Below are 23,918 nucleotides of genomic sequence, written 5' to 3'. Positions count from 1 at the left end.
CAATTAATTTGCACGTCACTATATTTTTTTAAACCGTTGTTTGTGTCACTGTACAAACAACGAGAAAGCGACGTAATCACAACTCATGGCAGACCTGTTGATTGTCACCCTGTATTTTAAGGACACTAAAATTATAAAGAGAGAATATCAGAGCTGCTGCTCTGTCGCTGCCTTGATTACTTTGTTTGTTTGACTTTGGTGTTTTAACGTATTAATCGGAGATACCACACATCCTGGAAAACCTGGAAAACCTTTTAACTTTAGAGACTAGTTTTCCTCGTCATGGAAACACCTGGAATTTGACTAAAATTCCCCAAAATGCTGGAAACAATTTATGTTATCACCTACATAGGGTGTGTATTTTGTTCGAAACTGTAGGTAGGAAAAGCTGTTCACACCAGACGCGTCTTTTCAGCACCCAGTCTATTTTTTCCAGACTGTAAACGTTCATATCTACATGCAGCCTATTGTTCATTGTACAATAACAAACATTTCAGCTGTGGTGAGAACAGCCAAGCGCATCACAAAAGTGAGTTTGTGTGGTGTGTCTGATAAACCCTGACCACCTACCTGTAATGAACCCTGATTAATACATCTTAACGGATCGGATCAGAACCCTGGGACAGGCAGCTGAGATGAACCCGGTGAATATGACCTCTCTATCCGTGAGCCGTTTGGTGCTGCATTGTGACCCTTGAGACCCGGGGAGGCTCTGCAAGCTGCTGTGATTGTGTGTATGTGTCTTAGACATTACCGTACTGTGTGCTGGTAAATGTTCTCACCAACAGATTGGGGAGGAAAGGGGGGAGAGGTATGAAGGTGTTGGTGCTATTGAAACAAAGGCAGAAAGAAAAGCGTCTAATTAAAAACATATAAGCCTATAAAACACAACACATTGTTAAAGATGAAACCAGTGGATTCTGACATTTTTGGCTTTGGACTTTCCACCTGGAGCAGCTCCAACAGTAAAATGCATCAGTATCAATCTAATATATAACAACATAATAACAGGAGACATTTCACTGCAGAATGAGTCCTTCTACTTTTGATATTTAAGTACATTTTTACTTGAACCTGCAATAACTCTTACTTTTGGGGCCATTTGAGGTATTTCCTGAGGGAAATATGTGGCTCTTTGGCTGATAAACGCTCCACTATGTTCACCAGCTAGTCTCTAACTGTGTGTGTGTCTGCTGTTTGCTGCTGAGCAGGTATTGTACACTGAGTTTTTAGAGCTATGAGAATAGTGAGAGTGAACCACAACAGTAAAGTTGTGGCCAAGCAGATAAACAATGATATGAACCTCATTATAAAGCTCCATAGATATCATTCTCTGTAGGTTTATCACTACAAGTGGCAGCTCTTATATTGTTGTTGTTATTATATAAATATAGATTAGAGCTGCTTTAGGTACAGACATTTACTTAATATACTATTTTCACATTGTTGCATTTGTACTTTAATGTAAATAAGAGAATCTGAGTGCTTCTTCCACCCCTGCACACTGTCAGTGTAGACTGAGTGTGTAGTCGAGTAATCCGCTGGTGTAACTACACAATGGATGATGTTTGTGCAGCACACTTAAAAACATCAGCGTCACGTTTCATCCTAACCTCGTGGAAACCGCCTTCGTGTTGTCGTGCTTCCAGAAGAGCCTGAGAGCTGATGTTCCTGCAGCCACTGAACAGAGCTCCCAGCTAACGGTCCGGATCGCGTTTGTAGACGATGAATCAGCGCGTTGGCATTTACTGATTCTCACCAAGATAGCTCAGTCTGCTTCTAGCTGTCAGATTTCAACAAATTATTTGTGGTCTTCCTGGTTTGGGGGGCCGGTGGGGAAGTGCTAAAAAAATGCCACAAGTAAAAGTTTTGGAGGCTTTCAAGTAGCCTTTCCTTTAATAATCCTTCCTTTAAATAATTTCTCTCTTTCCTGTGTGCTTTCATTCAGGCTTAATGACGCTCTCCCACTCTAGAGCTGACTGTGGCCTCAGGCTAATTTGATGTTGTTAAAACATTACTAACACGCACATGCACACATTACTCTCATTCCCTCTTGGGTTTGATAAGTCAACGCACCGGTCTCCTTTTTTATTCAAGCTTTTCGGGTTTTGACCATGATTTGCTGAAAAAAAGAGTTTGTAGAAACCTCCATTAAAGGTCCAGTGTGTAATTTGTCCTATGTGCCTCATCTGTGTACCTTTAGACGAATTCACTGATGTGTTTCAAGCTACAGGAAGACCCATTTAGTAATTACGTGCTTCTAGTTGTCAGTGGTTTTTTTGCACACGTCTCAGCAGCAGGTGCATAAACGGAGAGGTAAACAACGTAAAGTGGAATTACAGTTTACAGTTCAAAGAGAGAATTTATGTTCTCTTTCCCCAAAGTCAGAGCTTTCATACTTACTGCTCTCGCTTCATGGAGCTCGTTACAAATGGATTTAAAAGTGAAGCAGCTGAACAAGCTTGAGGCTGACTCAGTGAAGAGCCGTCTTTCCTTTTTTAGACAAGGTTTTTATTGACCTCTGATCCCTCCGGTCTGTTATGGAATGCTGATTCGACTTGAGCTTTAACTTGAAACTGATTTTTATGATGTTTTTATACATTATTATGCAAAGGAGAAGCTCAGTTGGACTGATTGAATTGTTACGGTTAGAGGAAAGCTGTAGTAAGTTTGGAAAGTGGAGTGTCCCATAAACGCTAACCATCTATGGTTGACCACCGTTTGTGAGAAAGTGCTGTCCTGTAATGTCAAGAAAATGTCCCGGAGAATGATTTATTAAAAAGAGTGGGAACCCTGAAGCTCGTTATGTAATAAATCATCTTTGTGCCCTGTCGAGCTAAATATTATCAATATGTTTTCCAGGCTGCTGAAAAGTCAGAGAGGACGGCGCTGTCGCTTGAACAGCTGACCAATGAGAAGAAGACACTGGAGACACAGGTGAGCAAAAGGCCCGAATAGATAATATATAAGGTAATATTCAGCTACAGCAGAAGACTGTAAATATAAACTGAAGTCGCCATGTTGTCATTTATTTCATAAACTGTGTTTTATTTGGTCTTCTTTGGTTCTCTTAACTTAACTCACATGACTGATCAGCTGTTCAGTTGTTTCGTCATCGCTCTATAATACATCCAAGATCACTCCACACAGATCTGATGTAACTTTCCTCACATTAATACATGAAACTAACAGAAATGTCATATTTCCAACCTTTTTTGTGTGTTGTTTTTCACAGCTTGAGGCTCGACTGATGCTCTTTTTAATTATGTAATCTTGTTGCGCCCTCGTCTCTTTTCTTTTTCTTTTGCTGAAATGCGACTAATTGATTAATCATTGCAGCTCTACTTGTATTATAAGTATGATAAATGTGAGATTAGACACTTCCTCTAACTTCGTTCTGACATAACCCTGTTTGGTTACTTAGGTTAGATTTATACTCTGTGTGTTTCACTGGTAAATTTTAAAAGAGAAAACCTTTTTTAGGATTAGGACTGATCGAGTTCCTGGGGTGTAAACTTCCTCAAATCCAGTAAAGAGCAGGACAGAGCCGCTATGTTACTGTAAACTCTGATATAGTATCACAGAGGACCACACAGCAGGGAAACTGGCTCATGAAATTAAATAGTTTGGTTGTTTGCAGCTTAAAAGCAGACAAACACTGTCAAAACAATTCCTTTTGCTCCTGTATTTTTGGTTGTGGCAATGCTTAAATGCTGTGTATCTCTCTTACTTACAGCCCTCGTGCACACACAGTCCTGTGGGAAGGATTCACACATGCACATACATAAGTTTAGCATTGGTAGCCTGCAGGGTTTTTTATTACGTATTCACATCAGGATTCCCACACTGACCGCATGTGACTGTGCAAGTCCCCCGCTCATCGCATTTAATCAGCCACGCATGAAACACTGTGGACCGTCTCTCGCTCTCTTTAATTCTCTCCTTCCAGTCTCTCAGTCTCTCACCGCCGTCTGTAACTTGATATTTTTATCATCTCATACTCGATCCATGCCACTCCTCCTCCTCCAACTGCGGTCCACCTGCAGCCGTTCTTTCAGTCTGCGGCTCTCTGGTGCCCTCTTGCTCGCCTACATTCATCTCCACTCTGTGAGATGGCTCTGACTCCCGACGGCCTGTGAGCTCCAGATGGTCGGTTTTAACGGCAGAGAGAGGAAATGGATAGCGGATTAGAGCGGGGAGATAGAGACCGAATGTAAACACGCTTTCTGTTTTGTCGTGTTTATTTGAATCATCCCAGGACAGGCACCATATCACTTACAGCACTCTACCTGCTACTCTGGCTGATTTAAGGTGGTGACTTAAGGAGGAATCTATATAGTTTATTTTCCTGTTTTTGGAAAATCAGTTTTGAGAGTTGATTTTGAAATAAAAACAAATATTCAGTATTTATGGGCAGTAGTATATTAACACTTAATAAATGTTTATAAGACTATAATGTAGTTGTGAGCACATTTAAGTAAAGTAGCAATACCACAGTGTAGAAATACTCTGTTACAAGCTTTAAGTACATCGAAATATACTTTAAAAAAGTAAAAGTACTCATTATGCAGAATGACCAGTTTCAGAATAATAAATATTATAATATTAAATTATGCCGGGTAGCTTAATTCATTGTAATTTATTTTTTGATTATATTTTGTTTTTGTAATCTGAAGCTGAAAAGTAACTAAAAGTATCAAATAAATGTAGTGGAGTAAAAAGTAGAATATTTGCTTCTGAAGTGTTGTAGAGTAATAAGTATAAAGTATAAAGTAGCAGACAATGGAAATACTCAAGTAAAGTACCTCAAAATTGTACTTAAGTACTTGAGTAAAAGTATTTAGTTACTTTCCACCACTTATTTGTCAAACTGCTGTTTAAACAGTTATTGATATTACATACTTTATTCATAAACATAACATACATCATTATTAAATTATACAAAGTGCATACCTGATATTTAATAATAAATAAGATATATAGACGTTTTATATTATTTCAGCTGGGTAATATTGGTAATAATCAATTAACAGTTTAAAAACCAGTTTCAGATGCTTCATTAGAGATAATTGGAATAATAGACACTTAGAAATGTCCTTCTATCTGCTTACAACCACATTATTGTTATAAATCTTTTATTATATTGCTTATAAATGATAAATAAAGCTGGTTAGAATAAAGTTTTACCTCATTGGGTAATTATTTATTTAATATTAGTATTTTGTTATTATAAATAACAATTAAATACACACCCAAAGTAACTTCCTCCTTTACAACAGCTGTTTACGTAAATCTCTTTTCTGCTCTGTCACAGTGAATTTAATTCCAGATTGATTATTTATAGTTTATAGTTATAATATAAGAGCAGCATTAACAACTAAATATTTAAAGCTCTCTTAATCGGGACAAACAGAAGCACGCAGGACAAACAATAACATCCAGTATTTAAACTGTTTCCACTGTTCATTACGCTTCAGATATACACGTTTTAATGAAACTGAAGGGATCAGTGTAACGTGACCGTCATTAAAAATGAAAAAATGTTTTTGCAGCTACAATAGAAAGAGCGGCAACTTCGTCTCTGTGGAGGAAAACACACACACACACACACACACACACACACACACACACGTTGTAGAGCTTTTATTTATTTATTATGTATTACAGCTGCCTCTTCTCTCCACTCAGCCATGTTACTGTAGGTTGTGATGTAATACTGCACATGTCAGAGTGTGTGTGTGTGTGTGTGTGTGTGTGTGTGTGTGTGTGTGTGTGTGTGTGTGTGTGTGTGTGTGTGTGTGTGTGTGTGTGTGTGTGTGTGTGTGATGCGTGGCTGGACAGAACATTGCTTTAGTTAATGAACGGTTGACTTGAGATTGGCCCCTCGTTGCTTTGTGCTCCCACACATCTGGTGGGTCCACAGTTTTTATAATCGATGAATTGTTTGTGTCAGTAAAAGTACTAATAACACTCTGTAAACAAATACTCTTTAGTATAGTATAAGTGCGGGTATACAGGTATAATCAGGTAAATGTACTGACTGTGTACTATTATGAATGATATCGTTAGATTATTATGTAAAAGCAGGACTTTACTGTTAATTACCCAGAGTTCAAAGTCAGTATGCTTGTTAAAACTTCAAAATTATTACAAATAAATTAAAATAATTACAATAATAAAACAGCAAATCTGCACATTTGAGAAGCTGGGACCATAAAATAAATAAAAGATTATCAGAATAGTTGCCAGTTAATCTTCTGTCGATCAACTAATTGATTAATCTGATCTTCAGCTGTACTGGTGTGAACTGTTGGGTAGTTACACATTTTATGAGCTCTTCATTGTGTTTTATGTGCAAGTAAAAAGAAAAACTTTCCCTCTGAAAGACTACTTGAGTAATGTACTTAGTTACATTCCATCACTGGCTTTTTGTTTTGTATTATTTATTTATTTGAACTGCTTTTAATAGTTTCTCAGTGGTGGTTATTTGCTGGCTTTCTTTCATGATAGTTGTAGACTTCCAGTGGTGGCAGCGTTGGATTATTTCAAACAATTCCAATAACTCCACATATACATTACCTCAGGGAAGTAAGAGTGCAAGGTCGCCTGTAGTGCAGCAATGGTGGGGTTCATTGGCATTGGGCATCATTGATTTGATATCAGCCAACCCTCATTCACCAGATCAAGCTGGAATACACCCTCCTGCTGGTGCCGGGGATCGAACCTGCAACCTTTTGGTGGATCTTTTACCATCTCACGTCACACTGGGCTCTGGAAAAGTTGAATATTTATTATATTTATTAAATATTTTTCAAGATATTGTAACATTTTATAGACAGAACGATTAAATTGATAATAAAAATAATGATCAGTTGCTGCCCCGGTTAGATCGTCTGTTGATCAGACCTCGGATTGTAAAGCAAAGCAGCTGACTTGCTCTCGATTTGCTGCGATTCATGTTGAACACCATGAATGAACGGTGAATCCTTTAGACTGTGTGTGTACATATGCTGTGAGGAAACAAGATTGTGAGCAGCAGAAAGACGGGTGGGGAGGCTGGGGGGGGGTGTCTGGGAGGAGCTTATACGGTCTTACATAATGAAAGTGTTCAGCTGTGAGAGAGAGAGAGTGAGTGAGAGAGAGGCTGCTCAGGCGACACTCTCTCCCTTTCCCTCTCGCAGCCGTGCACGGCGGGGGATGAGAGCTGATGGTTTATTGATGCCCAGCTTGTGTTAGCCTGTGCATGTTATGCTGTAGATGCAGAGGTCGAGCGCTGGCATAGCAACAACGGCGCTGTTGTTTAGCAGGTTGAACAGAGGTTGAAATCCGGGCAGTGGTGAGCTGTGTAGGTATGGACATAACTGCTCTGCATCAGGGTTACTCCAGTAACATCTACTCGCCTCACTACCAGGTAGGTAGCTTTTCTCAAACTGAGAGAAAAAACCTAATCAGTGCTGCAACACAAGGACATTTTACTGCCACTTCAAGCAGGAAGAAGTACCGTTATTCTATCTGATTAGCTCTCATAATTGATTGTTTTTACTTGGTGTTGGTGTAAGATTTCATGATAAAACTTGTGCTTGTGACCCAGCGGATAACCTGTGTGCTCTCTGCATGTTTGCGTGTATCTGCATGTTTCTGTGCGTATGTGAGCTTGCTCTGCAGACTAGATCTCACTTTGGAGGCGTAGATAAATGCTGAGGGGTTAAAAAAGTCAGAAACTCCCGTGCAAGGCATCCAAAACACTGCAGATGACACACTCAATAATGTGTTAATGTGCCAAACAGAAACATACTGCAGACGCCTTACAGTGTGAATCCTTACACACAAGTTTTATTTACTTATTCATTTATTTAATCGGAAGCCAGTCGAAGCAAAGGGCATTGATTTTAAAAGTCATACATGTTAATTAATTATTGACTGCGGCTATTTTAGAGCAGCGCGTGTCTGAAACTCAGTTTGAACTGTCAGGAATGATTTCCGACTTGAAGGAGAAACAAAAAGTTTGATTGAGCTGAAGGTAGAGGATCTGACGTCTCTGGAGCTTTTATTTTTAGTTTCACGTGGACTGAACGCATTCTACTGTTTGCTGACTCATCACGGACATCAAGGGGTTGTATTTTAAGTATTAACTGCTGTTTCACTCTGAATGACCCAGAATGTCTCTTGTGTGACTGCAGCTGTAAGATGTAAAAGCTTTTAAATGAGACATGGTGTAGTCATGATTTGTTGATTAATTGATTGGTGGGTTGAATTGATAAAGTTATTATATTATAGACGGTAGAGAGATGAGAGGAAATGAAGGAGAGAGAGATGCAACGAAGGTTTCTGGACTCGAACAAAGGACATTGTGGTTCATGGATGGTTCTGGCGTTGCTCCAATCAGCAACTATTTCAATAACTGATGGTTTAAATAATTTTTTAAGCATAAATGCCAAACATTTTCTGGTTTCAGCTCTTGTAATGTGCACATTTACTGCTTCTCTTTGTCTTATATAATAGTAAATTGAATGTATTTGGGTTTTGGACTCGTGGTCGGACAGAATAAACTAATTAAAGACTTCACTTTGGACTGAAAATGCTGGATAACCCTGATGAAATCATCAGATCCAGAGGAGACTTTGTCCGGCTGTTTTTACAGGCTGCATAAAGAGTAATACTAACCATGACAAGTACACTGACCTTAATGCGTAAAATTGGTGGAGTGCCCCTTTAATGGGGACACTTTGTCAGGATATTATCTCTGATGTCCATCGTGAATAAAGTCCATTAATCCACTTAGAAATCACAAGTTCTCTTCAGTTTGAAAGTAATCTAGTGATAGTTGTCTGTATATCAGTGAGCTCACTGCAAATAGGAACCACTAACAGCTAATTCACCATACTTTTAATGGTGCCTGTGCCAAAAACGGAACTCGTATAAGCCGAAAAACACAACAGGATAACATTAAATTAACTTTTAGGGTGTCTTGCTCTCCTGATGGTTTTATTCTTTTGTTGTTGTACTGGTTAACAAATAGGCTTTGACTGAAACACAATGCAGAGAAAACACCCTCAAGAGTTCCTCTTTAAAATACGAGGACATCACTCCAGACAGGATTTAAATTACGAGAAAACCAACGAGATTGTCAAAAATGAATAAGAAAGTAACTGCAGCTGTAAATAATACACACATACGCACTCTGGACAGGTTTGCTGACCAGAGCAGGTGATGTTAAACTCGCCACAACTCTCCTAGAGAATAAATCCAGTCCAAATGGGGCTTACCGTAAAACTAATAATAGCCCGGGCGTTTATTTGCGTAAATCACTGAACTCCCCCTGCCTTTATTTGGGACAGGCCTCTATTTGGGACAGGCGTTTAATTCCTTTAGCACAAAAATAAACTAAACTCTAACTGCTGCTTCTCTTGAGATTTTGTTCAGCAAATTTGACAACTAACATGATGATTATGATGCTTCAGAGGTTTTTTTCCTTCTCTCTTGTTTACCGTGTTACCGGTAAGTCAGAATGAATTAACGTTATACTTTGTTGTTGATAGTTTTCGTAAAATATAGTGAAAGATTGAATTGTGGAGAATCTATACCTGATCTAATGATGTGCAGCATGTGCATATTAACATTAATATTAAGGAGTTTAAGTATTTATATTTGTGTAGGAGATTGAAACGACTTAAAACTCTCTCAAGCGGGCGACCTGGTGGGTTTTAAGAAGTTTTATACATCAAGATAATTTCTATAAAATCCAGACCAGGCCTCTATTGGAAGCCTGCGTTTATTTGTCAAAACGTGTAGCCACACCAGGCTTTTAAAAGAGACCTGCGTCTATTAGGGACCCTGCTTTTATTGGAAGTTTTACGGTAAGTGTAACAACATTTTAGCTGTGAATATATTAAGAAGATGAGCCAAAGAGAAAAATGATCCCTCCTGTGACGTCCTTTGTTCTAACTTGCTGTGTGTATATGTATATATGTATATTCTTTCTGACCTTCTTTCCTCCTCTCTGTCTGTGTTTCTCTTCAGCTTGAGGCTTTGAAACAACAGAACTCCAAATACCAGGAAGAAAACGAGCGCATCGGAGTCCTCTGCAAGGAAATGTGAGTGCTGAGGATAACTAATGTGTTTATTCCTGGCGTGGGTCTCCTCTAAAGGTGACCCCCAGCCAGCCAGTTCATTAGACTGGTGTGGTAAATTCATCCTGTGGGGGTCTATACTGCTGATTAAATAAAACCCCCAGTCTGCATCTTCAAGCTCTAATTCAGCACAAAGAATGGACTGTGCAAATGTGGCCCGGTTTAATTGCTTTCAGACAATATAAACATGTAAAAAACTGACTGCATTGGTCCCACACTGAAAAGTCAAATGTGTTATTAAGGTGGCTCCATCTGTAACCCTCCAGAGAGATGCTCCCACTTGTAAATATGCTATAAATTGTTGTGCAAAGCCCATAATTAGCCAGAGGGTGCTATTATGTGATTATGGATATGATGGTGGAGTACAATGCACAATACTCGTAATCACAGTAAGAAAACTCCCTCGGGTATTACAGCATCCAGAAATGTTGTACATCCTTTTTGCTGAACATTTTTAAATGTAGTTTTAATTTATTTATTTATTAAAAGAGCGAAGACAGAACAACAACAACAGCAAAGTCACATTAAATCAGTCCAAAACACAACACAGACACATCCAGATATTAACACAATGTATGTCAGCCAACATAATCATCTAGATGGATAAAAGTAACATAAAATCATGTTAAAAAAGGAAATTGGTCTTTATTTTACTTCATTAAATGCAAAGTAGTTTCATTATTAAATAGAAAACCTAACAGCCTCTGAAGGTAATTACAAAAAACAACTAATATTGTATTTTATAATTGGTGTTATAATGACAGTGAACAAGTCGATCGTTGTGTTACTGGGATTTAGTAACTATAATATAATTACTGTATTTCAAATTGTTAACATTACTGTAACACGTTACCAAAGTAATGCTTTACTGCACAACACTGGTGGTAACCCAGTTAAAATGCAGCAGCGCAAAGGGCAAACAGACCTTTTTTCAGTAATAACAACACAAACATAAGAAACAGTAACATTAACAAACAAACAAAAACATACAGGCGATAACAGGAAATAGCTCATGTTGCAGGTAAAACACAGAGTACAAGAGTTCAGGTTCAGTAGACTCTTTGTATAATAATAGGAGAAAAATCATGTCCAAGATCTTTCAAATAGTGCCAGACTTTGTAGAATTGATCTGCTCTGGTACTCAGAATATCTGAAAGGAACCAGCTCAGATATAACATTACACCAACCAATAACAGAAGGGCTCTTATCACTCGTCCACTGTAATAATTATACTTTTTATAGCAGCAAAATTAAGAAAGTTATGTAACCTTTTGTCACCTACAGTAGTTATATTCCTCCCTGGGAAGATATTGGATCCATTTCTGAATCTCTGTCACATATTTTTCTGTAGTTTACAACATGGCCAAAAGCAGTGGGTGACGGTGGAGTGTGTGTTGATTTAATAAATACATTCTCAGCCAATCACATCACCGGTCTCATCGCTCTGAAACAGCTGAACCAATCACAGTGACGCATCATGTGTCAATGCAACGTAACCTGTGACACAGCAGCGTTTGCTCTGTAATTCATGAATTAAAAACAAGAAATAACAAACTGTGAAGAAAGATGGAAACGAGGTCATGACGCAGGGGATTAATGAGTTCTGGTAATCTGACGTCTCCGGTATAAACCGAGTATAGAGTAGAGGTGTTTATGTTTACTGTGCAGCGCTCTGGTGTCATTAGCATGTGATTTAATGAGAGGCTGCAGATTTATCCACATCCAGTGTCCTGCTGCCTTCAGACAGCTGCAGGGATTTAATGAACTGAAGGAGAAACTTTTCATACAGTATAAAGCAGCTGTGGACATCAGATTTCATGCTGATTTAACTGCTGGTTGTAGAGTTAAAATAGTTTGTGTGTATTTAAACTTTATTCTGTTATTTTAGTGCATTTGCTCCAAGTCGCAGCAGATTGAAGTCGCACCAGAAACAGACGTGTTTATCTGAGTATTTATTCTCAGTGCAGCCGAAGACCCAATTCCAAACCGAAACAGCTCTCTTTGTGCTGTCTCATTTGAATTAACCTCCCACCTGTTTGTGGCTCTGCTCCCACCCATCTGCACAGGGGAAGGCACATGTCGAGGTCTTGTGTTGGTCGGTGTATGTGTCGCCTCGTAGACGGGGCTCTGTGTTCTCTGTGTCAATATATTGTGTTTGAGAATTAATGAAAACCAATGGTTGTAAAGGGGGCCGTCAGTAAAGTACGAAATGAGAAATGAAAACATAAATACGCACTGATACGGTCCTTTTAAGACCTCTCTGGACACATCAAACATTAAACATTAAGATTTATTACCGACTACTTTTATGGCTTCCTCTTGGTTGCTGTAGCAACAGATTAATTAACATTTTAATTGCCGGCAGATCGTTGACTGATCGCTCAGCTGAAACTCGGCACGTTTTTTAAGCTGACTTTGTTGTGTTTGTGGTGGATCTCCGGCCTGATGCCGAGGTCTATTTATAGACTGTGTGTGTACACGTGTGTGTGTGCATATGTGGAAGTATGTGGTGTGTGTGTTTTGCACGTGTGTGTGTGTGTGTGTGTCATCTTTCCCCCGAGCTGTGACGTCAGAGCTCCAGATGGATGTGACTGGCTGAATTATAGTCATCAATATGTAGCATCCTGGAGGAGGAGCAGCAGATGGAGACGGAAATGTGAGCAAATACTGAGTTACAGTGAAACAAGTGCAGCTTCATCCTCCTAAAGTCTCCATATATATATGGAGGAATCATGTTAAACACCTTTTTCCTTCCCTCCACCCTCATCCTCATCTTGTCCCAACAATGTGTTCCTCCATCCTCTCTGAGGCGCGTCCTTCCTCAGTCTGCTGCTGTTATGTAATCGTCTCTCCTCCTAGGACCGCCTGGCTCCAACATGGCCGCCTCTCTCACTATGACATCAGAGTGTGTGTGTCTCTGTGTTAAACTGTGTGTGTGTGTGTGTGTCACAGTGTGTGTGTCACAGTGTGTGTTTGTGTGGAATCAATGTGGCTTTTGTGGCGTCTGAGAGAGAGCAGCTGTAAGCACCACAGCCCAGATGTGGGGTTTTGTTTTTGGTGCCACTGTAAGTCGAATCCTGAATGGATCGTCTGTTAAATCCTGCAGCTAACATCCAGAATAGTTTATGTTCATTCATCATTTGTCGCTGTGTACATATAGCCTTTATTTTACTGCGTCCTCATTTATAAAGTACGCTAGTATGACAAGAGTCTAGAGCAACATGATCACAATGTTAATCTTAACTTATTATAACCTGCACAAAATCCTAATTAAGATAATCATAGTGATCAAACAGAAAGATGCAGTCAACAAAAAATGCAGCAAGCAGCACACACACACACGCACACACACACACACACACACACACACACACACACACAGGTGAACAGATGCTCAAATCAGCTCTGCGTCGCCGCCCGTATCCATGTGATAAATAATAGACAAGACATCAAACACCAACAAATAGCATAGCAAAAAAATATAACCCATCACAAACCTTATTTTTATTGCAGAATTAATTCCTTTCTGATTATTAATTACACTGATGTTTAGCAGATATAATGTTCACTGTCTGACTTTAGCATGCGAACATCTGATGGGAATGTCAGTAGTTTTGCAGATATTTGGTCCAAAAAAACCAAATAATGGAAAAAGTTGACCTGATGAAAAGTTAAGGGATTAAAAAAGTCATTACAATTCATCATGAGGGGAACATAAATGTTTTAACCAACAGTCATGGCAATCTGTCTCATATTTGTAGAGATATTTCTCTAAAAAAACACAATTTCTAGATCAATTTTAATGTTCTGCTTTGAGTACAATCGCCTGATTTTCTTATTATTTGATACCTAATGAGTTTTTTTGGTACATTTTATTTCTAATTGTGTATATATAGTATTATTGTTGTTAAGGACATTCATAAAGAGTTTCCTATAAATGTGAACCTCATGGTGGCACTAGAGGGAAAAGTCAGGGGATTCGTCCTTTGGGGAACCTGATTCGGTACTAAATACATTTCTGTCGCTGAAGTTGAGTTTGAATTTGAACCCAAGTGCAGGCAGAGCAGAGCAGAGCAGAGCAGGAGCAGTTAAAGTGGTGAAACAAAAAGGTCCATAAAGCAAATTAACAGACAAACTCCAAAATCTAACAAACCAAAAAAAGGAAAATCCCAAGTAGTCCGGATTAAGGGAGCAGGCAGAAAGCTCCGCATGTAATCAAACACAAACTAGCAAATGAATCAGAAACTCAAAGACTGAACACACCGGTGAGGTGCAGAGTAACAAGACAAAGGGGGAGCAAACAAGACACAAGACCCAAGAAAATTACAAAATAAAACAGGAAACGACCAAAGAAAACCCCAAAACCACAACATCCATTATTTAATTAATGCAGCTTTAAGATTTCTTGTAGTTGGTTCCATGTGTGTGTGTTTAGAAACACAACATCCATTTCTGTTTGGTGAGACATGAAGCATAAACCTACAGTAACGAAGGGGATTAAATTAGAGACGAAACAGTTTGAATAGAGTATTTGTCCGTCTGAGTCTGTTCCTGTTTACACCCTGACAGAGAACACAAGTGACAGAGACACGGACAGGCTTCCTTTTTATAAGTTTTCCCTTTTGAACTCTCTCCCTTCTTTCCTGTTGTGTTTGAGTGGAGTGGTTGCTCTCGAGGCCATGGCCAATGCAATTATACAGCAAGCAGCAGAATATTTCACCCAGATGGTGCTCAGCCCGGGTTATTAGTCACACAAGGCTTCAGAGTTCTTCCGTCGACGCTAAAGCCTAAAAACGAACCCACGTGGAGCTAATTTCGATTTCTCCAGCAAATTATTTGGTTCCAGCATCCAAAAATATCCGGATTCATAAATTCCCAGACGGCAACCGTCTCTGCTGCTGTCTCTGTGTCCAAATGTGATTTATATGCTGAGATTACAGCGTCGGTTTTATAATCCTGATATCACTGCACGTCTTATGCGTTACAGAGTGTACGAACCGCTGTGTTTTACAGCTGTCAAATCTTTTAAGATGTTTAAAATGGGACATAAGCAGCAGAAATAGACCAACAGATGGCTTTTTGAATGATGGGAATCAGTTATCTTTGAATCAATGCAGGAGGTTTGTGGTCCAAACTGATTTTGTCCTTCAACATTTGGCTGCTTTTAACATGCAGAAAGTAATTGACCAGAAGGAGCTTTTTTTGATTGGCTTGGATTGCTTTAAAGCTGCTATAATCAATATTTTTATGTTAACAATGGATCAAATGACTTTGTGTAATGTTAAAAGGGGTTCAAACATAATGATGAAACCACTGATAATCATCACCGGCTGCTTCCCTCGGCTCTACAGAGCTTTTTAGGGTCTTTCAGCTTAATAGATTTTGGTTTTATGGCCCTCAACCGAAGCATTTTGGTTCACTTTCACCAACTCATCAGCATTTGTTCCTGCTGTTTCCAGCTAAAAGCCCTTAAAAACCCCCACTGTAGTGTACGCTACCTGCTCAGCAGCAAACAGCAGTTCAACACAGTTGGACGCCAGCTGGAGCATTTCACAGCTAAAGAGCCAAATATTTCCCTCAGGAGTCTAAAAACGGAGCTAAAATAGAGTGAATACTTCATCAGGTGTACAGACTCCCAACGAAATGCTAATGTTGCTCTGTACTGTGGGAATGTCAGTTGTGTTAACAGTTTGTTGCATTGCCTGATGTGGCAAGAAACAGTGTATGCAAATTTAATTTAAAGCTGCTATTAAGGTTGAAAAGTAAAATAAACCTGCCTCCTGCATGAACCGTATGTATGTTTAACTTGTAGAGAACTTGTCGAGTATTTCCAGAGGTGGTACGCAGTGTAAGAAACAGTTAGTTTGGCTTGTTTTTTTGTCCAACCAACAGTTCAAAACACAAAGATATTCCATTTATAGTAATATAAAACAGACGAAAGCAGGAAATTCTTATACTTGAGTTACTTAAATAAAGCAAATTTGGTAAATTTTCTCACAAATTGACTTCAACAGTTAACAGACCATCCAAATACTTGATAGTTAATCTTTCTGACAATTAATTTGTCAATTAATGTATCAACCATTGCAGCTCTGAGTGAAACCGTAAAAGGCTTTTGAACATTTTCAGTCAAACACATTTCACAGAGCAACGCAGCAGCACTTTACAGCTCATAATCAAATCTGAAAGATTTAAAATTTTGGTTTATTTACCGTTAACATACATCGGGTCAACTACAATCAGAGCGGGTGAAACTACACTCAGTTCTTGTGCGTCTGCGTGTTTAACAGACACCAGATTTAAGCATACAGCAGCGATGGTGACACAGATATCACGGAGACCTGACGGCGCCGCCTTCAGTGCAGCTCCTTAAGTGTGTCAACCTCTCCTTTCTTTCTGTTCCCCCCTCAGTGAGGAGCTGAAGCTGGCCTCCCAGAAGTCTCAGCATCTCGAGGAGGTAACTGACCTTTCCAGCGTTTTTTATTATAGAAACGATTTCCCCTTCCTCCTGTTATAGATCGTTTGGGTTTGTTAAGTCGGGAACGGTGATTTGATTAACAGGTTTTGGCATAGCGAGGATTTACCTCCCGCTGTGACTGGAACTCTTAAAGCTCAGACGGGTTTAGCTTCTATTTAAAATGCCTCTATATTTGTGTGTGTTTGCCTCTCAGCACAATGAGGACCGCAGCACTCAGCAGCCAGACATGAAGACCAGGTAAGCAACTAATATGTTCCTTTATCTCAGTTATTATCATAGATTTCTATTAACTGAGAGTAATTCTCACATTTCTCACGATAGTGTTGGTGTCACATTGTAGAAAGTGAAATTAAATTCACTTTGTGTTCGAAGGCTTGAAGTTAATAACTGTTTCTCCAGCATTGGACTCATAATACTCTGGCTTTTAATAAATAACACCATAATTTAATCCCCTATTTAATATTTATTTTCTCAAATGTCTGTTTTTGTGCCACCAACAGTCAAAAATCCAAAGATGATGAGTTTACAATCAAATTATATTTCCCAGAGCCGAACGTGACCACCAGAGAAATTCGATGAATGATCAAATTTTATGGATTATCAAAATAGTTTGATTAATTTTCTGTTGATCGACTGACTGCAGTTTATAACATATGTGTTTATTATTAAACTAATGTAACTAAGTACATTTACTCAGTTTACTCCTCTTTTTACTTTTTATACTTTTACGTAAAGAAATCTGATATTCTTACATGATACGATGCAGTTTCTATAGAGGAGGACAGACGTTGCTTGTTAAGTGATCAAGGTTCACTTTTTGTTATGCTGTCTTGTCTACGATGACCTAAAGGACGTACTTTTTAGTTAAATATCTTCCATTTCTGATGATTTCTTATGGCTTGAATTTTAGGAAAAACTTGAACTCTGCTTCAGGAAAGGATCTGTTGTTTTACTTTTTGAGAGAGAAGGCAGAATATTTAGTTTTAAGACCGAGTCGTATAATCATGTATAATTCGTAATTTTGTAATGGAATCAAATGTTTGATCACAGCAACCTGGTGTCTTATGAGCCCTTGAAGGTTGGACAATATCTAAAGTATCTAAGTATCTAAAATGTTCTTGTTGCCTCCAGTTGCTATAACTTTTGGGTAAACGTGGGATACGATAGGATATGTCAGAGAGTGAGGAAGGAAGTCGGCGAACGTGACTGAGTCATGTCAGATTTCCATCAGCAGTGGTTGTTCTTTAACGATGAAGACCGCAACTCCCATGATCCCACGCTACTTCACAACATCATCAAACTACGTCTTTTGTTATTGTTTTAATGTGAGAGACATATTGTGCGTAACATTACTTGTAATGGAGTTTTTATTAGACCATGGTGTTTCTACTTTTACATAAGAAAAGGATCTGAGAGAGTACGGAGGATTTATTCCTGACAGACTCTTACTCAAATGATAGGACAGTTAGATTTATACTTTTCAAATGTGATATGGTTTATGGTCTATTCATTGTCTTTGGTCTTATTTTAAGCCCTCTTCTCAGAACAGAAACAGAAACTTTGTGTCGCCTCACGCATCTCAGCTCTGCAGTCGGAGGATTAAAACGTGTCACCGCCTCCTCAGAGCAGAGACTTAAGTTGAGAGTGAATGTTTAATGAAGTGGGGATGATAGACGTGGATCAAAGCCGGGTACGTGATGTAAGATCTGAGCAATGAAGTGAAGGAGAAGGTCTGTGAAGAGCAGCTGACAGCTTGGCCAGAGGGAAATGAAGAGGTGATGTACAAGTAGAGCAGAATTAATAGGTTCTTCAGGTACACAAGAAACAGACAGGAGATGTGATTCAGTGAAACGAGCTTCTTCACATCCAGTCTCATTTATCAAGAACAGGGATGACAGGGCATCAGCTGGGTGGCATCGGGCTTATACAACTGATTTTGGAGGCAGGTGGTAAAATCCACAGCTTTATTAATAATCCACTGAACCGCCGCCGAGATGATTCTTTATATTGAATCCTTGGTTTCTCACTTCATCAATCATTTACATATTAGAATTGTGAAGTCAGGTCGATTTCAAACGTGGAACGGACACAATAACGTCTGAAATGTATTCACATGAGTTTATATTAAAGGAACCATGTGCAGTTTTTGACCACTAGTAGCGCTATGGAGCCACGTTTTACATGAGTTGGTTCCCATTTTGTTGCTATTTTGCACGTACAAACACGCAAGTGACAGCGTGGTCTTATCAGTGGTTTCATGCTGTTCTGGTGTCAACAGTTGGTGGCGGTAATGTGCAGAAAGATGTAGTAACACAGGCAGGCAAACATCAAACATTCATGTTTGTGTTTTTATTGTTTGTTTAAAGCCCAGATGAAGACCTTTAGAGTCCTTCCTCACTGCTATTTAGACCTCTCATTTGACTCCGGTGCAGTTTGACAGCAGTCGATATATTTCCGCTCTCTGATTCTCTCCATTTTTCTACAGAGAAACCATCTCGAATCAGGGACCAGCGGGAGAAATAAACTTCCAGAAATCCACTGGAGCCTTAATCTCGGAGAAAGACCGGGAACTGGAGACTCTGAGGAATGAGGTACTCGCACATGAATTTCATCATTTCTCTGAAACTTCTGTCTGAGCCGTGTGAGACATTTACTTTCGTCCTCTGTCGCTGCAGATCGCGGTGCTGCGAGGAGAAAACGCCATGGCCAAGACCCTGCAGTCGGCCGTGGAGACGTTGGAGAGAGACAAAGCTCAGCTGCAGAGCCGCGTTCACAGTCTAGAGCAAAGGCTCATGGGAAGTCAGGCCTCAGAGGGAGAAGACATTGAAGCTCCACCCTCAGGTGAGGAGACAGTTAGAGCGTTCACACTGTTCTGGCAAAGAGGTTTATTCTGTTTGTCAACCTGTTCTCTGATTTCCTTCTGCAGGCGATGCGGCTCTGCAGCAGCTGAGGGAGGAGAAGGAGTTCGCTGAGGGACAGGTAAGACCGTCAGAATATCCTGAAATACGGTTCCATTAAATCAGTTTGGGTTCAGGGTTCTCAGTTCTGGTCTGTGTCCCGATTGTCTCCATCAGATCAACTTCCTGAACAGCGTGATTGTGGACCTGCAGCGGAAGAACGAGGAGCTGAAGATCAAACTGAAGAAGCTCGCTCTGGCAGAGTTCAACGGCAACGACGGGACTGATGGGTAAGACGGATAGGAAATCATAAAATATGGAAAAGAGCACCAGGATTATGGAAAATATAAACTATATTTTTTTTTCTTATTATTTTTTAAAATATTTTTCAAAAATTTTTTTTTTATTTTCAAAAAAAAAAGAGTGTAAGGTGTATATGTTGTGGTATTATGGGGGGATTATGTGCGGATTAAAGCAACATCTGAACACTTCCGACACTTGATAAGATAAATGTAAAAAAATGTTGTCGTTTGTTTGCTTCTGACTCTTAAACTGGAAACAATAAACTGGAACATAAAGCCTCGAAAACACCTCACACACACACACACACACACACACACACACACAGAAAAAGGCTCAGTAGATTCAGGAGGAAATAGTGCATGTTGGGGACTATTTTCCGCAGCGGATTAATCCACATTAAGTGTTTTAGTGAGTATCTGGGGCAGCTAAACAACTATATCTGTTACTAGGAAACAGAATACCACCACCCAGATCCTCTAAATGAACCCTTCCCTCTTTCCCTCTCTCAGGTTTGTTGGAGGTGTCTCAAAGCGGGAAAAGAAGGCGACCCCGCGTCTGTTCTGCGACATCTGCGACTGCTTCGACCTCCACGACACAGAGGACTGCCCCACTCAGGCCCAGAGCCCCGACTCCGTCCCTCACACCACCTACCACGGAAACCCGTCCGACGAGAGGCCCTACTGCGACATCTGCGAGGCCTTCGGACACGCCACGGAGTCCTGCAACGATGATCAGACCTTCTAGAGGCTCCCGAAAAAGCTCTTTCCCCTTAAAACCTTCACCTTCTACTCTCCCACTACATTCCCCCCACAATCCAGCCCCCGACACGCCTGATTAAAATCCCCATCAGATATTTCCATATTGTATTTTTATACTGTATTTATGCATATCACTCGTAGCCACTGTCCTGATCTAAACCCTCTTTCCTCTAAAGATAAACTGTTCTGACTGTAATGCAGAATGCTCGTCCAAATATGCTGCTTTGGTGCAATATTGATGTTTATAACAGAAGGAATTCGTCCTCTGCACTTCGTCGTTTTTAACGTGTTGTTTTTGCATTTAAGTTTGTTTTTCTAAATTAAGCATAAGTGAAGTTTCAGGTTTTTTTTTTTTTTTATTTAGCCAAAAAATGATGCAACGCAGTGAAGCACAGATCAAACTGAAGGGAAAAAGAAGCACCTCTTACATTCCTGTCGTCTGTCTCACATTCCTCCGTCTGCGCGGCTACGAACCAATCAGAGAGCGATACTGCCATGTCAAACCCGTCACTACTTATTAATGTTTTATGTCTTTTCTTCTAGCGTACAGACCTACGGGTATAAGGGCCGCTGTCGGAGGAGATTTTAAGAATAAAGCTGCAATTTTACCGGAAAAAAGTCCTAATATTTCGAGAAAAGATTTCCAGAAATACTCAAAAATGCTGAAAAAACTCTTATTATCAATCGTTATCTACAACGAAACATTCATAAATTACTCAATTAAAAGTTATTAAACACTCCTTACTACAAACTTTGCCTTGTTTACTACGAGGAAGCTTTAAAATATAACGTAATATAACAACTTTAGTCTTTAAACATTATCATGAAACTAATATGAATTAATTCTCGTAATATTACGTCTTTATTCTTGAGAGATTTACTCTCTTTAAACTTTACTGTTGACTGTATTCTTAAAACATAACAACTTTCTTTTCCTTTCAAGAAAACTTTAAAATATAACTTTTAATTTAACGTACTAATCAATCGACTTTTGGCCCTCGTGCTCCGTCATAACCAACAGAAATGTTAACCTATGGAAAACCAATAATACTATAAACTCCTCCAGAGCTTTAACTGCGTCTCACTGTCTTCTTCAGTGGATGGAGTTCAACCAGCAAACTAAAGGGTTAACTGTCTGTGTTTACTCCATCTACTGAAGAAGACCATTAGATACAAATGAAGACTGCACCAAAAGCTAGTAAGTGGACTTTGACTCCACAGACTTTACACTCAGAGGTCAGTTTACTTCTTTTTTTTTTTTTTACTTACTTACTTTTTTTTTTGTATGAAGTTTTCTTTGTGTTTGATCTCCCTACGAGGTCCATTTAATGAGCTCTGGAGCTTTCATCCCGATCGCAGGACCTTCCTCGGCAGTTGTCTTTCTCGGCACTTTTAAGGGTTTCTCGTCAACGTTGGCTTAAAATGTGAGAGTCCATCCGGGTTCACACTTGAATCAAAAGCTCCAGAACAGCTACTAAATGGACCTTGGGATGAGATCAGCATCCAGGTTAACGTCCTCGGGAAAAAAAAAAAATACCACGCCTCTGAAAGTCACCGAGGATTCGTTGTAGAAGAAGAAGTTGTTGTTTTGTTATTTATTGTCCGATCTTTCGTTAACCGGTGATGTTCCTACAGGGAAATAAGCTAGCACTGAGGAGAGGTGTAGGTAGGACTACTGTAGTATAAAGGCGACCGAGTACAGGAAGTCCCCCAGAAAGCCTCGACTAACTTAAGTTTTTGCACTGTTCACTTTAAAGATTCAGCAGAAAAACACACGCAGCGCTTTAACTTTATGACTCTAAACTAAAGGGACGATTTTATCGGAGAGGTCAGTGCGGATTATTCTGCCCTCGTTTAAAGCTTCAAACATCTTCAACCTTTTGGGAAATACGCTTCTTGTCTTTTGAGAGTTTGATGAGATGATTTATACTTTCACAACCCGTAAAACAGCGAATTGACTTGTTGACGCTTCGTTTTTTTTGTCTCTCACTAAAACAAGATGTTAGTGAGATTTAGAGGTAGATGGATTTTGTTACAGAGACAGTGTGAAAACCGTTGTGTTCCTCTGGTACGGCGCTCCTGGCGTGCGTTCCTCTCTTTCGCCACACGTCGCCACAAAGTTAAAATATTTTCAACTTTTTACTGTATTTAAAAGGGAAACTCCAACAATTTCACACCTCAACGTCTGTTTGCAGACTGCTGCATATGTGACTAAATTTGTATAAAACAATCAGATAAATTGCGTCAGATTTAATCATTTTACAAATGCAAAGATTGAACATATCGTTAGTGAAAACAAACACACATCGCTCAACCGTCAGACCCGATTTATCTCTGCATTGATTTTTATGTTTTATAATTTCCTGAAGGACTAACGCACAGATATATAAGAGTGTAATCAGTTTCTTGTCGAAGGTCGAACAAGCGAATTTCCCAAAACGTGAAAAACCTTTTAAATTAACCCTGTATAGCAACACGTGTTTGACTTGTTGTTCTTAAGCACAATTTTGGATCATATTGAATCTTTCAGTGTAACAGTGTATAATAATACATGATGTGACTAACCACTGAGTCTTTGTAAATACTAATCAGAGGCTTCCCCTTCTGATAAATGTGTACACAGTGCCATGGAACAAACAAAAAAGAATAGCTTTTTATGTGTACTACATTTTTATTTTTCTGCCCTGTTGATAAGATTGACATTGTATAAGGAGGTTTCAATATAAAACAAAAAAAAAAAGCCCATTTGTATAGACTTTAAAAAACATTGTGTACTTTATAAGTGATGCGTCTAATTATTAGTGTAATGTTTTATATGTAACAATTTCCGGCACCGTCTAGAAATGGTTTTGGGAACCAGATGTCGGCGTGGTGTAAACTGTCACTGTTTTCTATGTACTGTATATTCCCGAGCAGTCCAATAGAAATACTAAGAAAAGAAACCGTGTGTGTGTGTGTGTGTGTGACGTTCTTCTTTCTAGCTCACAGGACGGTGGTACATTAGCTGCTGCACTGCTCATTATAGTTTCATCCCCCCAGATCCGTTTACTCCAGAGAGGTTCAGGCAGCACAAAGAAGGCTGCTCCATTTTTCATGAGCTCCGGAGGGCTGTTACATTAATGAAGATTACCAGTTAAAACCAGGCTTTACTTTGTGATTCAGGCTTATTTTTTTGGCTCTTTTCACTGTTGCTGTGTCGCTGTCAGAGTTGTTGGTGGTTGCTGGGAGAAAGTCTGTCTATACGAGGTTACTGTATTTGTACCCGAGGGTAGTTTTGGTTTTACAGTAGAAGACGACAAAAGTATAAGATCGGCTCAGACAATAGACAAACATGATAGAGATAAAAGTGCTC

At 39.3% G+C, this 23,918-nt stretch overlaps 1 protein-coding gene across 2 annotated transcripts in view; it reads left to right on the top strand.

The window, feature by feature from the left end:
- clip1b (CAP-GLY domain containing linker protein 1b) overlaps positions 1 to 23,508 on the top strand; it is a 37,381-nt gene extending 13,873 nt beyond the window's left edge. For both annotated transcript variants that reach the window (XM_051411799.1, XM_051411798.1), the window contains 9 exons: positions 2,863 to 2,937; positions 10,021 to 10,094; positions 16,542 to 16,587; positions 16,802 to 16,845; positions 19,094 to 19,199; positions 19,284 to 19,449; positions 19,535 to 19,587; positions 19,683 to 19,795; positions 20,318 to 23,508. In XM_051411799.1, the coding sequence (XP_051267759.1) occupies positions 2,863 to 2,937; positions 10,021 to 10,094; positions 16,542 to 16,587; positions 16,802 to 16,845; positions 19,094 to 19,199; positions 19,284 to 19,449; positions 19,535 to 19,587; positions 19,683 to 19,795; positions 20,318 to 20,552 (912 nt within the window). In that variant the 3' untranslated portion in view covers positions 20,553 to 23,508. The remainder of the gene's footprint in view (positions 1 to 2,862; positions 2,938 to 10,020; positions 10,095 to 16,541; positions 16,588 to 16,801; positions 16,846 to 19,093; positions 19,200 to 19,283; positions 19,450 to 19,534; positions 19,588 to 19,682; positions 19,796 to 20,317) is intronic.
- Positions 23,509 to 23,918: the final 410 nt, after the last annotated feature.

Source organism: Dicentrarchus labrax, unplaced genomic scaffold (genome assembly GCF_905237075.1).
Source record: "Dicentrarchus labrax unplaced genomic scaffold, dlabrax2021, whole genome shotgun sequence".
NCBI lineage: Eukaryota > Metazoa > Chordata > Actinopteri > Moronidae > Dicentrarchus > Dicentrarchus labrax.
Note: the sequence above shows the minus strand (reverse complement) of the source record. Positions and strands in the feature narration are given on the sequence as shown.